At 29.0% G+C, this 18,241-nt stretch overlaps 2 protein-coding genes across 2 annotated transcripts in view; one reads left to right on the plus strand and one right to left on the minus strand.

The window, feature by feature from the left end:
• Window positions 1-4,536, plus strand: part of LOC113558838 — a 53,326-nt gene extending 48,790 nt beyond the window's left edge. The window contains exon 5 of the mRNA XM_026964408.1: window positions 1,445-4,536. Within this exon, the coding sequence (XP_026820209.1) occupies window positions 1,445-1,829 (385 nt within the window). The 3' untranslated portion in view covers window positions 1,830-4,536. The remainder of the gene's footprint in view (window positions 1-1,444) is intronic.
• A 5,210-nt stretch (window positions 4,537-9,746) lies between these two features.
• On the minus strand, window positions 9,747-13,815 carry LOC113558506 (death-associated inhibitor of apoptosis 1-like). Its single transcript, XM_026963988.1, has 7 exons — window positions 13,694-13,815; window positions 11,796-12,014; window positions 11,515-11,737; window positions 10,784-11,017; window positions 10,534-10,721; window positions 10,393-10,469; window positions 9,747-10,311 (listed from the first exon to the last, which is right to left on the minus strand). The coding sequence occupies exons 2-7, from the start codon at window positions 12,012-12,014 to the stop codon at window positions 9,840-9,842; spliced, it is 1,413 nt and encodes a 470-aa protein (XP_026819789.1). The 5' UTR covers window positions 13,694-13,815; the 3' UTR covers window positions 9,747-9,839.
• Between the last annotated feature and the right edge of the window lie 4,426 nt (window positions 13,816-18,241).

Below are 18,241 nucleotides of genomic sequence, written 5' to 3' on the forward strand. Positions count from 1 at the left end.
AGATCCTCCAAACATAATTTGTGTGATCACGGAACAAAAAAAAAAGGATTACATAAACTTGGAACAAAATATGGCTTAATGAAAGGATGGTTCAGTAGTGAATGTTTGAAAAGATCAACAACTCAATTTCTCACTACTGACCAAGTTGATAAAAAAGTTGAATTATTGGTGCGAGAAATGATTAAAAAAATTTCAGGAGGGTAAGGATTTTTGTCTTGTTCGTGTAAGTCAAAAACTCCTTGCCAATCAAATAGGTGTGCTTGTTTTAAAAACAATATGATATGTAACAGTCGTCAGTCGATGCCATAATCAATTATCCTGTAAAAATGAATAATAAAATAAATAATAAAGAAGAAAAATGTATATAGGTACAGTTGATTATTTATTGTTAAATTTAATCAATTAATTATTTTGTTAATAAAAAAATATAAGAAATATAGGTAGTTAAGTAATAAAAGTATAATTAATTTCATGAATATTTCATAATACTTCATAGGTAACACTGTTGTTTATAAAAAACATAATGTAATATGATATAATTTACTATGATTATAATTATTGTTATATTTTTGTTCATAGAACAATATAGAAAAGTATAGTTATAACACTATGATATCTGATTTTATAATAATTACACAAAGTACACAATATAAGTATTGTCGGATAATTTCATGAAATGGATGTCCATATAATGTATTTTCGTCAAAATTCACGATTTGGATGAATTTCATTAACTGGATATCCAGTTAATGAAATGAAATATGAATGATTTCATTATGTGGATGCGACATATTAATTAATTTAATACTATGAACAAAAAATTGCTACCGACCGGCTAGGCGGCAACTAGTGCATGACATAAAAACGATTTTTCAACTTATCATCAGTGTTGTATATAAAAAAAGATGTAATAGATCAATATTAAAAAATCAAGATTTTACTGATACATTTAAAACTGAAAAAAGCAAAATATATTGCTTATATGGATTGTTATGCTCTGCACTTTTTGGCTATTATTAATCTTTTATTAAAAAGTAATAGACTATTGATATTATTATAAAAGTTGCGAATCGAAGAATAAAGTAATTTGTGTCGTAAGATTACCATAATTTTAATGCTTTCGAAATGTATAGTCTAGTTATACTTTTTATGCGTAGGCACTATAGGCACACCGTCATTAAATATTTTTAAAATATAATTTCTAGAAGAGTTTTCTGTGAATGGTATAATGTATACATTAAATAATTTGTTTTGGTATAACGGGCTGCGCATAAGGTATATACACGAAACGAAAATTAGTACTCTTATCTTTTAGTCAGCCCAATAAAACAGTAAAACCATCACTGCAGGTCTATATGATATGTATAATAATACGGTGCATCCCATTTTAAGCACCGATTTTTTCGCTTGATTTTAATCGATCGCTTTTTTTTTTACCCCTCAGGCGGCGCCGCAGACGTAGCGCCGGCGGCGGCAACCAGACCGAAGAAGTGGTCTTCCAGGAGATCCGCATCGAGGACAAGTTCAAATTCGAAGCGCAACGGGGCGATCCCGGTCACGAGATCAACTTCTCCGGCAGCAGCGGCACCGTCACCTCCACCAACGCCGCGAGCGACCATCAGAACACGTACTGGAACACGTACGCGTTCGCCCTGGTGCTGGTCGCGTTCGTCGTGCTCCAGCTGTTCGTCATATTCGTGTGTTGGCTGTGCGTGACGTACAGGTCGCGGGGCAACCGCGAGGACGCCTCCATTTACGAGTCGGCCGTCAGCGAGTACGCTTCCACCGTCCGGACACCGATATCCTGGGACAACAGTTATTATAAATGATTCTCGGCCGTCGGACCTAACCGAATTGCCGACTATACGGTATATCATACAGTCGCACTGTATCGTATATGTATACTATTATGTATTATAAATAGGTAAGGCGTATGCCACCGGTGACTGTGTGTCTCGGACAGTCGAAACCACCGGAAACTCGTCCACACATAGGTTACGCATTATTATTATGTCACTTATCGGTGTAAAATATTAAATTAAATCGCACCAGCAGATCCTTAACGCCGTGTTGGGCGGCGGTAGAGCCGGCGGTGATCGGACACTGCACCACGGGCAGTGACGGGGTCAACACCGCACGGCAACGGCACAATAATTCGTCCTCTATATTGTATACATTATATATTATGCATTAGGTATATCACAAATTGTTATTTATTATATTTGGGAATTTTCTCGGTGGTTGATATCTGATACGGATATATATACCCGCACGCTTTATTACGAATATATATTATCACAATATCAATAATGATTCATAAAGATTAAGGTTTTTTTTATCATTTGATGGACGTGATTATTGTGTTTATTCTCTCACCATTTGACTGTCCCCCCTTGTAGAGTATACGCGAGAAAAAAATTTCATGACTCCCTCTCAACACTGCGATATCAAATTTTTTTCATATTTTTCTAATTTAATATTCAAAAATAAACATAATATGAGTAAGAAGGCGTTTTGCACGTCTCGTACGAACGTAGGAAATGTTGTATTTGGTTTTGAATTAGTATTTAAATATTATTCAATTTTATTAAAAGGCATAATCTTAAGTAAAGTTAAATAGATTTTCGAGTTACTTCTTACTATCTGAGTTATTATTATTTATTTGTAAATAATAAACTACAGTGGTCGTGTGTACAGGGATGAGTACTTTATCCGTGTAAGTGTTATTTATCCCATTTCTTAATAATGCAAAATTGTTATTACTATCGTAATAATATTATTAGGTAGTTCTCTTAATAATTTCATTAAAAACTTATAAACTTCCGAGTTCTGAATTATTTATTTTTACTTGTTTTGTAACACCATTGCAGATATTAGCTACCTACAGATATTATATAATAGGTTTCTATTTTGGACTAAATTGAAATTTTTTCGTAAGTTTGAGTACGAGTAGCATAGACTTCTATGTCCTTAATATTGCCCGAGATAATTTTTGTAATATGTATTAGGCATTTGCATGATAATGCCTGGCATACTGTACTAAATGCACCTAATATATTAATTAAAAAATATTTGATAAATATTGTTGAAATATTCGCAAACGATAAAGCTGAGTTTTAGTTTCGTTTTTTACTTTTATAAGACTATAATATACTTATTTACTAGGTATTAAACTAGATAATTATGTATAACTTAAATGTTATAAAAATTTATATATCTTATGAAATAAATTCACAAACAATAGTTTAATCTAATCTCCAAAATATCAGGTTTAGGCTTACTATATTTATTATAATAACGTAAATAATACTTAGTTAATTTATTGATTTTTACCTAATATAAAATATACCTAAACGTATTCAATCTACATCATATCTATAGTTCACTCATAAATTATCATAAGACATAAATGGATATCACTTGAGATAAAAACGTTAAATAATGGATATTTAAATACGCAAATACGTATGAAACTAGTCAATAAATTATTCATAAAAAATAGTTGATTAAATCATCATTTATATAAACTGTACTATGACAATCAGTGCCGTACCCAGGATTTGTTTTCGGGGTGGGCTTAAACATTCATGCTTGACTCTAAAGAAAAATAGGAAATAATTAAAAAACATATACTAGGGCGAGTAGTTTATGAGTTATACGTATTTAAAGTTTAGATAAGCGTGAAGCGGAGTAGTGGACAAACATTTTGCGGGGTAACCCCGTTCCACTCCACTCCGAGCATCCAAACTTTAAATACTTATAACTCATAAACTACTCGCCGCAAATGTATCAAATTACTTAGAACATTTTTCTGCTTTTGATTAATTAAAACTCTATATTGCCGTTCAAAAAAGAAAAACTTAAAAAAATATCTAAAAATATAATTTTTTAGAAAAACGTTGTTTTTTAACTAGAAACTATGTAAAAATCAAAATTTGAATATACACATAATTTAAGCATGCTTAATAAATCATCTTGTATATACATATATTATTTAAAATAAAAGATTTCGGGGTGGGCTTAAGCTCAAAAGCCCCTCCCCCTGGATACGGCACTGATGACAATCTATAATATTATTTATATGTTTTATAAAATCCTTTAAAACAATCTAGTAGGGTTTTAATTATTTATTTTATTGTACTTACCTATTAATAATTATTGATTTTGTATTATACGTAATTATTTTTTTTAAACATTTAAATAAGATTCAAGTAATAAATGCTAACACTTAATATATAGTTTTATGAAACTTAATATTATAGAACTCAGTTTTAACGTAGAAATGCTTTTATTGTTGTCGAAATGAACTATTACTAAATCTAATTTATAATTAGTCCTAGTTATAGGTATGTATGTATAATTTATTTATTTATTCATTTATTTATGTACTAAGAACAATTATCGATGTCTATAAAATTGTAAAGTATTTATTTAAATGGGTAGTATCTATATTATTAAATTATAATGAACTTTGTATGGTTCGTGGTACCTAAATTGGTTAAATATTTAAGGGTGATAACTAATAATAATTGAATATGGTGCTTAGTTTATTACAAGTTTTATTATATTAATTACAATATTTATAAATGATAATAATTTAATTAATTTAGCTATTTTATTGTATTTATCATATAAACTTAAACGATTGTATGTTAAAATTAAAATATAAAGGAGAGGATGACATACATTTTTTGATATAAAAATAAATTTATAAAACAGGTACTTAGGCTTTTCAATATGTCGTTTGTATAATAATAAAAGATACAATTACAATTTTATTAAAAATATTATTGTCTTGTCATTTTTATATTTTAATCGTTTTAAACTTATAATGATCTTCATCGCATTGTTTTGTAAATTAGTCTCAATGTGGTTATGTTTGATCAAAAAATACATTTCACAGAATTATTTTTTTTCCTCGCAAACATAACTGAAACATTTATTTTTAATTAATATTGTTAATATATTATAATTTATAAGCAACATTTCATTACTTATCAGCTAATTAAAAAATACGGAACCATAACAACTTCCCTTAACAATAAAGAAGTATGTTTTCAATAAAAGCTTAAAGAAGAAAAGTACTAAAATTTTCCCAAATAAAACGGCATATATATCAAGTCAATTCAATAGGGTTGACTAACGGTATTATTATTTCAAATATTCGAGTTTGGTTTGTGTTTTATGTAAATTATACTTAATTTAGACATTTTATTCAATTAGTTTTATGTTTTAATTATGTAATTTAAATTGAACGATAAGTTATAACTCCTTTGTGCTTTTAATTAAATATCTTTAATTTATGGACGTAACTCGTAACTCCATGGCAGATATTACGTTTGAATCAATTATTCTCCCCTTTGTGCAGCTGTTATTATTTCACATACCTGTTTAACATATTGTGATGGTGTCAAAATTTAATAAATTGTTGGAATAACAGATTTAATGTGTTTATTTGTTGGTTAATATAATTTCTTGCTTCTACTTTATGTAAATTGATTATGGTTATGTTTACTGTGGTTGCCATTCGATTATAATATAGTATGCCTGGTAGCTGGTTTATTGAGTTGTACTTACATTTGATTGGCTTTGTTGAATGTATTAGAAGTTGATTTTAGTATTATGCCAGTCTGTTTTCTACTATTTTCAATAAATTATTTTAACTAGTGTCTGTCTTAGACTAACTTCAATATTTGTATGATAACTATTATAGGCCATTGCGTCAAAATCGACTGATCATTAGATTCTCTTAAAATTACACGAACCAGTTGTCTCCACGCAGTCTTAGCATACATACGTGTTTCTGTTGAGTCTTTGTTAACCTATCTCTTTTCGAAATATCGTCTCCTTATCTAATTTAGTGCGTTTTTTGTAATCCAGTTGTGGAGCACAGTCGACAAGGGGCAAATCAAATGAATTATTTCGTGGTTTAATTTAACTATTAATCGTAGTTTATTTAACTTGGCTAGTGTTGAACACTTTTAAACACTCAGAGTAACGTTACAACTTAAGACAATTATTTCAGCACGAGTACCGTCAATTAGTCGTCATAAAGAAATAGTGTGTTTAGGTCGCCCTTATATATTAGACACAAGCCGGATCTTATTGTGTATTACAAGGTCTCTTTTAGGTATTCATCCTAGTACTTAAATATTTTTAGAAATCAACTTTTCATTTTAATACTTATTAATTAACGATTAGGATACTGCCTCATCTACTCAACGTGTATTACAAATCCACGTGTGTGATCGCACACGTTGCAGTTATCGCAACACCTCCCCCACAAAACGAGGACTTATGGTTAATAAGACTTCGACTGTTATCTTTACGACTAATCTTCAGTAACTCATACTTTACACTATTATTTCATCACTCTGGGGGTACAATTTTTCTTAAAGCTATGTTAGTAACAATATATATATTATTTTTATAAAAATACACATATTAATACATATTTTTTTTTCTTATTAAACTTATACATTACACATGAAAATATAAAACAAAAAGTGAACATAGTATTGTTATGTCAGTACATTATATATCAACGTCGTAATGGTATCTAATATTACTGTATCCGATTGCAACGAATCGAATACTATGGTGCAGGGCATTATGTGCTCGTGCCCCTCCTCCTCATACCTCCACTCAATGAAAGTTTTTAAAATGGTGAGCATTATATTTACTTGTGTGCTATTCATGGGGTAACCGACATTCCTGTTCACTTCCATTATATGGATTCTATGACATGATAGAATATGGGTTTCCCGATTACGGGTTACCTACCACATGTGTTGCCTCATACAACACCATTCGTAGTTGTTCTATAAATCATACCAGATCTCTCACTGTGACCATTTTAATAAAAACAAAATTTTATTTAATTTTATAATGAAGTTACCTCTATTCTAAGGACTACCCTATGTCTAAAATACCTACGCCAATTTATGTAAATTTTAAATAAATTATACACTACTAATATTTCTAACACCGTACTTAATATTATAATTGTTGTCGTATGCGTACCGCTTGTTAACTGTAATGACGTCTTATCATTTTTCTCCTGTACCGCGGTTTCTAACTCGTCGATGGTTTTGGAAAGTTCGCTTATATCAGTCAGCTTCACGGTCGGATTTTGGTGCGTCAGCAAATTGTTCAGTTTCGTACTGTTTAATGTCGGAATGTTAACGTTGGACGATATGTCTACTGGAGGAAGGAAGTCGAGTTACTGAGTTGACTTCAGCTGTCTGTTAGGTGTCGACACTACTTGTGGTGTACCTAACCTACAGTGCTCCTCTATAGTGAGTATACCCACTCCCTTTAATTGTATGTTTCCTATGTTATCCCCCTGATTACAAGTGACTGTTATGTCGTCCAACGTGCGTATTATATAAATCCATTTATTATGATACTTAAGCTTATGATATATGCTACTGTGATTTCTAGATATTTTATTGCGCAGGTTATCGGAACTGTGGTTGGTTTCATGAATAATTCAATTTCACATGGAAGCCGCGCTGACCCTAGTCGGAGTGGTTGGATCTCCGGACATAGTGTCATGCTTACCAAATCTTTGCAACTGATCAAGTGGTTGACAGATATTGTTAAATAGTATTCGTGCGTTTTGGATATGGCCATGTATTCGAAATTTTTTCTATACAATACACTAAAAATAAATTAATTTAAAAAATTTTCCTTTTGGTAAAGATCGTTTATTGTAATGATATCATATTAAACTTAGTAAGAATTGTATGCTTATTTAGGTAATCAACTGTAAATTATTTTTAGTTTTTTGTATAGAAAGCATTTCGCTTTAGTTTTTTATTTACATTTATTTTGATTTGACTTTTCTTCCCTCGTGAAAATATACTTGTACACAAATATATTTCCCCCGTTCATGTGAAATACTTAGTCCAAAAAATTATTTTTTGAGAAGCAGCTAGGAAATTTTTGAACGGACTTAGTTGATATTTTCAATTGTTAATTAAACATCTTTAAATAATATTGGACTTAGTTAAACACATCATATATTGTAGATATTTTTTAGTTTAATTCTAAATAATAATAAGCTGAATTTTAAATCAACTGATTTTTGAAATTGATGTGTTTTGTATGATCGGTGACGATATAATTTTGTAGTTTTATTTTTTAACCTTTATACACTGTTTATTAATAACACAAGATTCTAATAATTTAAAATCTAAACGTTGCATCATAATTTTTTCATTTGTGGTATTAAAAATTTAAAAAAAAACCTGTACGTGGACACCCTTTGACTCTACTGAGTTGAAACATAATCCACAATATGGCTGTGGTTATTGACACCAATATTATTAAATACAAAATAAGACTTTTCTTATTCTGTACAGAAAATGGTTGTATTAATCATTACATTGTTAAAGTTTAAACTATGGAAATGTGTGGAAATATTAATTATAAACTGTTTTGGTATAGATATTATCAACATATATATTAATACAAAAAAATATTTAAAAATATGATTTTTGTATTAATATATACATGTAACCCTTGTGAACAAAAAATATTTGTATCAGATTATTTTAACATTTTTCAAATCATAAAATAGGTTTGAATAAAAAGAATTTATCTAATTAATCATATTATTACAAAAATTATATTTTTAAAACATAAAAAAAATAATTCTTTGCTATCTGGGTTCCATATTTCTTTTTACTTACATTTAAATGAAAAGAAAGGCATAATATATACAATTGTATGACACAATTTACAAGTTTTGTGCTTCATGAAAAACTAATAAGAAGTATTAAACCTTTTATGTAAAATGCTGCGGATTATTTGCAGATTATATATAATGTGGTCGCAGATAAAATATGTCCATTCGAGTCAACTACATGTCTTTATTGTAACTGACGCTTTATTTATTGTTATATCTACATTCTATAAATATTAAATAGGCATGTATATAATATAGTTAACGAAAATATGGTAAATAACTTTAATAATCATTTATATACATATATTTTAATATTTATATTGAAACAAATTTAGTCAATATACAGCGAAATAAATAAATACAAACTGACATAAATGATAATAAGAAATGTATACAACATGTTATAATATTATACATACATAATAATTATACATTGTACACAGATAAAAATAAATATTTTTCATAATTTCAATGAAATCAATTATTTTAAATGATTAAAATTAAAACTTTTTTAGAAAAATCAACATGGTTTTACACTTAATATATATATATATATTATTTTTATAATTAATACAATGTCATATAAGACTTAATACTAAATTTTCTTTAGGCTTTCATATCTTAGGAATAAAAATTCAAAATTCAAACACATGTAAGAAAAAAATGTGAATATGTATTTTTGGTATTTTAAAGTTGTAAAAAAAACCTGTGAACATTTTTTTTTTACATTAACAATATTTTAATTATACACATTAAATAAAAAATTTTAAATTTACATAAAAAGTTATAAATAATTGATTCACATATTAAAATAAATATAAACACTTATATAAAAACAATTAGAGTTATTCTAGTCAAACATACTCCAAGAAGAGTAATTCATTATGCTTATTGAGATAGGATTTGTACTGTGTGTAAAACAATTTCATATTATAAAAAAAGTTTAAAATTAGGAAATGGCGTTCTATTATATCCAAGTAATAAATTTATATTAATAAAAATGCCTTGATTATATTCTAGAAAATATGTCTGTCACTTTTGTTTGACAGACTAGAACTACCTTTACATGTTTAGTTTTATTGTAAGTAATTGTAATATATTAATTTAATTGTATAAGCACATGTGCACATTGTTGGTTATTTAAAGCTTATAAGTATAATTGAATAAAAGCAAAAATATTTTCTGCACATATAGGACAGTTATCCATTTCTTCCGCACATTTAATACAGGTGTAGACATGTCTACAGGGTATAAATATAGCGGCCAATTCTTCTTTATGACACACTTTGCAAAGCATTGAGCGCAGTGTGTTGTTAGAAGACATTTTAGAGCTGCAAGGTACCAGTTTAAGATCTTCATCGATTTTTTTATCCATACATAAATATACTCTTATTAACTTTGAGAATGGATATCTACATATAGCGCACATTTCGAGAGTAAAAGCGCATTGTAAGCAGGCAACGGCATGGCCACAAGGGACAAAAACAACTTTAATTTCTTCCTTATAACAAATCTTGCAAAGCATACAATCTGGCACAGAATTAGGATCTAGTATTTGAGAAAAATGCTTCTTTTTTTTATCAGATAAAATTTTGATAATTTGTGATTCATTAATATTTCTATAAAAAAAAAAAAATGTTAAAAAAACCATTTGTGCTAAAATAATATAAAACTACTTATACTAATTCAGTGAAACATACATTTTTGTCGCCTGTATTTTCATTTTAGATCCGTTAAGGTAAGTATATTTCTGTTCAGTTATCAACGTGTATAACTCCTACAAATAAAGTATAAGTTAAATTTTTAATATTGTTTCTAGAGTAGTAGAAATATTTATTTACCAGTTGATTGGATATGTCATTTTCCACATTACATACTTGGTCCACAAAATGTTTGCCTTTATTTAATAACACATAACTACACTCTTTGGACCATTTGGCATGTTCTGTCCACGGTTCATCGTCATCAGCCCATTGACATAATATTTCATCACAGAAAAAACAAGTCGTATAATCATTTCGACCATTACCTAAAAATGTATTAAACATATAAATCAAAAGTCAATTAATATAAATATTATTATCATTTCACCAGAATAGAAAAATCCAGCTTCAGATAGAATATTGATATCTTGATTCAATGTTCGTGGGCATTTATCAAATGATTTCAAGCGTGCATTGAAGGTGGCCATAATACTTCGTTTAATAGGTTTTAGTTTTAACATAATACCCTCAGCATTTAACAAATCCTCAATTTGTTTCGCCCATAAATTAATTTGGAGATCAGCAATTGAAGTACGGTAAAAACCACACACATCAAACATGTCTAAAAATATGAAGAAATTATATAATTATTTCAAGCAATCTGCAAAAGTGAAGTATAATAGACCCAAGTCTAGAAAAATCATAAAAAAAAAAAAAAATACAATGTATTTAAAATTTTACTTTATAATTTTTATTAAGATATAAATACATCAAATTAAAAAGTTTGTAATAACAATTTTATAATATTACTCGTACATAAATATGTTAATATGTTTTTCAAAAATAGGTATTTGTATAGAAATATTTTTTAAAAAAAAATTAATTAATAATAACAATATTAAAGTATTAATAGTTGGTACTGATCCTAATACTAAATTTATAATAATATTAAAATTTATTAGATTTAATTTCAACTAATAATTTAATTAATACATTAGTTCACTTTATATGATGATTTTTCAGTTATAGTTATATTATTAAACTCACAAAATGTTTACCTCAAAATCTATTACTTTAATTCCTAAAATTATAAAAATATTAAATTTATTTGATATTTACCTTCGTATCCTTTAACATATGGACATAAAAATGAGTTACGATAATGTTCAAGTATTGGAATATCACCTTTTTTCCATGAATCAAAATGTCTTTTGCATTTAAAACATTTCACACGATCTTCAAAGCCTAAGAAATAAAAACCTGCTTCAGCCATTTTAATAGGTTTTAAAAAAGGGACTGGCCAATTATTAAATGTGGTCAAACGACCATCAACTGTATACAACTGTAAACAGAAAGAAAAGATTACAAAAATATTAAATTTATTAAGTATATTTACTTACAATTTCATAAACAAATGAACAAATTGGAGAGAAACGAATATGAAATTGTACCGGATCATCACCCTGTTTCCAATTACCTAATTCTATGTTACATTTACTACATTTAACTTTATCTCCAATGCCTGTGTAATGAAAATTAGCTGCAACCATATCACGCGGTGTTAAAAAATCTATACTCCAATTTTCATTAAAGGATCTCAAATTATCATTAAACGACATCTGTAAACAAAAACATAAATACCAATTAGTCTGCATTTAATAAGTGTCTTTTATATCTAATCTAACTAAGTGGGGTATAATGCTATATGAAAAAGATACATAAATATATATTATACATATCAGGATTAACTTATATTACAAAAATTCTATAACACAGCAGTCCCCAACCTTTTTAGTTGTATGGACCACCAATTTTGTAAAAAAAATCTTTGAGATCCACTAATGACTAATAGCACATCTATACATATATGTATATAATATATAAAATAAAATTATTTTAAATATATACACCAGAAATGTTATTATTATATTGTCCACGGCTCAGTTTCATGCTACCAGCAGCCCATGGGTTGGGAACCACTACTATAAAATATTGACTGACTACTGTTTAAATCAATCTGTACATCATCATACATTATATTTATAATACGATAAATAATATTTTTGAATTGTAAAAATATAAATATTATTTTGATGATAATATTAGTATAAAGTTGCTCTTGTCAACTTTAAAGCAGTATTATACAATAAATTAAATTAAAATCATTCAGTATATTTAATTTATCAATATTAATAGATATATAGGTAGGTACCTACATAATTATATCTCTTATTTTTACTTATTATATGTAGGTGACTTAAAATATGTTTATGCTTATATTTTAACTAAATAAGACTTATCAGTTTATAAATAGATAATAATATTTATTTAAATAAAGCAACAACATGATTAAAAATATTGAACTATAGATAAATTATTGTACAATAATTTTTTTCAATTATTAATTACTAGATTTACCTATTCCACGTATTTAAAAAAAAGAAATAAAATATTTTTAAACAACGATAACTAAATTAGCAATAATAATATTATGGTTGTTGCGCCTTGTACTTCATAAATGAGAATTAGTTAGTTCATAATATTAGTAATTTATAATATTGAATTAAGTAAAATAAATTAATTAATTTTTATAAATTTATAATTTAAATTTATTTATATTGTATGTAAATACCGTAGAGCCTCGATAGTTCGGACGAATTCAGACCGAGCATCGTCTGGATTACCGGAGGTTTTTCAAGATAACCTACTCATTGACTAAGATTTATATTTTTATTTCCACCACCTTTATATTTATTGTATTTTAAATTATAAAAATAAGTAAATTAATAGGTAGGTAATAAAAATAACGATTTTTTTGGTCGTTAAAACAATATTTTATAGATTAATTGGGTTCCGGGCATTCCAAATAAACTACTTAAGTTCATAACATTTACGAACAAATGGATTTTTATGCAATCCAGATTATCGGTAGTCCGGACTATCGATGTTCTACTATAATTATATAACATACTTAATTCTTTTTAATTCAAATCTTTATGTGCTCTTTAATAAATAATATTCTATTTTAGTAATATAATAATAATAACATATAGAAATATAAATAAAATAATATAAATAGGTAATGTTATTATAATGTAATTTAATACCGTTAAAAGTATTTTATACAAGCACGGTAAAATATAAATATTTGTTCAAATTAGCTAAAAACAACGACGACGACAAAAACTACTAAATATTGATCGATGTCACCCAAAAAGCGGAAAGACAATCAGAGAACACAATCGAAAACTGTTTTAAATTATTTTTAAACAAATAAAATAAAAGAAGAATACTTTACCTTGTATGCGACACAATAATCTGGTTTGTGTTTGGGGACGTAAAGACGTCGTTGACGGACAAGTAAAATAGTATTAGAACTGCGAGTATTGAGAGCGCTGAACGAAGCCTGGCTGCAAAATGTCGATAAATATTAAATCTCCTTCCGAAACACAGAGTACCACTGACCCATACATATTAACCAACCCCTCCCTCGTAGCGCTGATGACAACAGTAGACATTTTTGGCATTATATACTACTGATAAGGTTACTACCGGTTTACAAAAATGTGGCTCGATATGAGCACGGCTCCTGCACACCACACCTTTGTTGACATAAAGTAACTATCCAATTTCAACTGATGGATTTTTTTATATTAAAATAGTATAAACCAACAAGAAACTGAGAACTACGATATAGGTAAAATGAAGTAATAAAATATATTTGAGCTGAGTATATAAAAAAAAAACTCATCGTATATTGAGGCTACCCCTCAATCACATTTATATGTTAATACATTTAGTCAGTTGTCTATAAATTATAATTTAATATTTATTATTTATAAGTTTAAAATGAAAACAAAAATCATAACCTTCTCTTCGTAATTAACTTAGGTACGCTTGTGTTTTTGTTTTTAAATAATTGTATTAATTTTTATTTTATTAATTTTATTTTATTTTATTTTTTATCCATAGCATACACATTAGTTTTGATACGCTCCGTCATTTTATTCACAGTTACATTATTTTTCTATTTACATTTTTTGCGCCCAAAAGGTTCAATAAATGTAAAATTAATGTTAAAATATCTGTTACATCTTATTCATGCATAACTTGTTTTTACATCAATATGTGAAGATTTTCTGAATTAAACGTAACGTATTATTATATTAATTTTAATATTAAGCATATCAATATCGTCGCCAGCACTATTCGTTATCGCTCCGTTCTCTCCATTGTTGTCTTCTCGCGCGCCGCGCGCAGCTGTCTATCCAGACTTTAACCTTTACCTGCAATGCCACAATCATCTTCACCCACAATCAAGAACAAAAATAAAATTAATAATTCTAATTTAATTACCACAAAGATAAGTAACAACGATTCCAGTAATCAACGGACAATCAAACTTAATAAAAATAAATCAACTTCTGCAAAAAGTATACACACCATTGATGAAATAGACACTTCAAATAATGATAACTCTTCGTCGGGCGGATGGATCTCATCTACGTCAACTAAAACTAAAAGAATTCAATAAAATTTTTTGATCAGAGTTCACCACGAACGCCGACAAATAACACCAAAAAACAATTTTTTTCCACAAATCGGTATGAAGTGTTATCCCAAGATGATCCTCCGTCCGCACTTCCGTCAAATGGTAACAATACAGTTCCTATTCAAAATCCTATAGGTTCTATTAATATCGCGCCAAAAGTTCTGCGACCACCCCAATTTTTGTAAGAGGCTTATACAGCTTTCCTGACCTGTTTATTAAGCTTATTGAATTAATTGAAGTAGACAACTTCTATTGCAAATCATCGACAGATCGTTTAAAAATAATGATAACAAACTCAGAATCGTATAGATTCTTAGTTCACTTCCTGAGAGACCAGAAAGCAGAATTTCATACTTTTCAACTTAAGGAAGACAAACCAACACGAGTTGTGATTCGAAACCTCTATCCAGCTACACCAAATAAGTTAATTAAATCTGAGCTTGAATTGCGCCTATTTAAAGTTAGGCAAGTCTCAAGTGTTCTCCATAAGGTAAATAAACATCCATTACCTTTATTTTTTATGGACCTCGAAACGACTGAACAGTCCAACGACATCTACAACTTCACGTCATTGCTTCATACGTTAATAAAAGTGGAAGAGCCATACAAGTCCAAAACTATAAACCAATGTTCAAATTCCCAAGATTACGAGCACACTAAATCCTATTGTGGTTATCCGGCACGCTGTGTCCGCTGCAGACACACGACGTCCGACTATCCAAACTCCAGAGACGCCCCTCCTAAGTGCGCACTTTGTTCCGGAGACCATTATTCAATCTACAGAGGCTGTTCGATCTTTGGGGACCTTCAACGACACAAAAAACCAAAGTCAAATAATCAGGTATCTGATAATATTAATCTTAAAAATATGCATATACAAGAAACACAACCAGTGAAAGCCTCCTCAACACACCCACCCGCTACGAATTATACCTATGTCCAAGCTACGACTTACTCCAATGCCAACAATACAGTTCCTCCTCCTCCTCCAGATATAAATATACTATTGGCAAGTTTCATGAATGAGTTCAAACAATAATAAATCCATTAATAGCTCTTTTTCCTAAAATAATCTCAAATCTTTTAGATAAAAATAATGTCCTCTTCCACAAATAACTCTATTTTAATTCTCCAATTTAATGCCAACGGTCTTAAAAATTATGCAAATGAATAACAACTAGTCCTTCAGGAAAAGCCCATAGACATTGCGCTAATTTCACTAAACACTCCTACATTCCCATTACTGGATATAAAATTCTGAAATCAAACCATTCGGACAATACAGCCCATGGAAGTGCTGCGATTTATATTAAGTCCTCCCTTCTGTATCAATCACTTCCGAACTTCTGTCAACCCTATTTACAACCATGTGCCATACAACTACATCTCAATAACATACCAACTATAATAGCAGCAATCTATTCCCCTACAAGACATAACATGAACATACAAAACTACGTTGACAATTTTCGTACCGTTAGTCATAATTTTATCATAGAAAGTTATTATAATGCTAAGCATATTAATTGGGGCTGTTGTGCAAACAACCCCATACTTTACAATTTTACAAATCTGAAAGGCTACAATATTCTAGCTCCACCAGGACCAACATACTGACCTACCTCCCTACGTAAAAAGCCTGAAATATAATATAGTAAAATATATAAGATATTTTTGTCTTAAATACACCATTCAACATATTCCTCATAGCTGGAAATCTCCTTGAACCCACTCGGATCATTCAGCCGTACTTTTAACAGTCAGTGCTTCTCCATCAATCCGCTCTTCTCCACCTAAACTATTTCAGTCGAATACAAATAGATGTAGATTTCACGATCTAGTTGATCAAAATATAGATATGAAGGTTAGTCTCAAATCAACTCAAGAAATCGACAATGCAATAAATAAGTTAACAAACATAATTCAATCTGCAGCTTGGGAGGCTACCTTATCTCAAGCGCAGTTTTCAAATAATTCCTTTTCAATTCCAGAAAATATTCGCATCCTGATAGCTAACAAACGCAAAGATAAGGCCCTGTTTCAACGCTCTCGCCTTCCATCACACAAACACAACTTTAATAATCTGGCTAACTTCTTGAAAAAATTCTAGCTAAACATAAAAAACAACTTCAAATCAATTACCTTACTAATTTATCACTAAATAAAAGCCTTTGGAATGCCACTAAAAAATCCCTAAAACACGTAGTACCAAATACCCCGTTAATTAAATTAGATGGCAGTTTCGCCTCCTCAGATGCTGATAAAGCTGAACCACTATAAAAAGACACTTAGCTGAAACTTTCAACCCTTACACTGAGATACAAACTCCTCAAAATACCAAGTTAGTTAAACAGTACCTAGATACCTCCTCCTCTCTATCTATCCACAAAATCGTTTACTCCAAATGATGTTAAATATGTTAAACAGAAATACAGCCTTAAGAAATTCCCAGGCTATGAATTAATAACTGCGGAAGTAGCTAGGTGTCTCCCAAAAAGAGCAATCATTCTGCTAACAGTCTTATTTAATGCTGCCTTAAGATTGACATATTTCCCTCTACTTTGGAAATTTTTCATTCATCATTCTATTCCATAAACCTAAAAAGCCTCCTGATCTACCTTCTTCCTATCGACCTATAAGCCTCCTGCCTTTCTTCGCAAAAATATTCGTAAGAGTAATACTAAAAAGACTAAAACACTATTTGTTTTCTCTCTCTAGCCCACGCGCAACATAAACAAAACGCATTTACACAGTTTGAGTAGAACTCGATCAATTTTGGTTCTAGAGTAAACATACCTATTATAAAATTACATTTTGATAATATTTCTGAGTACAAGACGATGAATTTTTTCCATTATTCTCAATACAACGTTAACTATACGTTTAGAAATAGCTATAAATTACAACATTTTTAAATAACCTATAAATTTTCAAAATTTTAATTTTTTTAAAAAAACTCATCGTCTTGTACTCAGAAATATTATCAAAATTTAATTTTATAATAGGTATATTTACTCTAGAACCAAAATTGAGCGAGTTCTACTCAAACTGCGTAAATGCGTTTTGTCTATGTTGCGCGTGAGCTAGAGAGAGAAAACAAACAGTGTGCGACATCCTCTTAACTATAGTTTATTTAATGATAAATTAAATTTATCAAATTTTTAAAGATTTATTTTTTCTTATGCTTTGTTCTATTTATGTTAAAATGTTGGGAATGTTTTTAAGTGCATCGATATTAATTTGTTACGATGAGTATTTTTAAGTGTTGCCTCAAAACAGTCAAAACTTAAATAA

The sequence above is a fragment of the Rhopalosiphum maidis genome, chromosome 3 (assembly GCF_003676215.2).
Source record: "Rhopalosiphum maidis isolate BTI-1 chromosome 3, ASM367621v3, whole genome shotgun sequence".
Lineage (NCBI taxonomy): Eukaryota > Metazoa > Arthropoda > Insecta > Hemiptera > Aphididae > Rhopalosiphum > Rhopalosiphum maidis.

Excerpts from the sequence above, each read along its gene's own strand:
- LOC113558506 (XM_026963988.1), bottom strand. The coding sequence starts at position 12,014 with ATGTCGTTTAATGATAATTTGAGATCCTTTAATGAAAATTGGAGTATA. Across the intron at positions 10,722-10,783 it reads AGCTGGATTTTTCTATTCTG|GTAATGGTCGAAATGATTAT; the intron begins GTGAAATGATAA and ends ATACATTTTTAG. Across the intron at positions 10,470-10,533 it reads ATGACATATCCAATCAACTG|GAGTTATACACGTTGATAAC; the intron begins GTAAATAAATAT and ends CTTTATTTGTAG.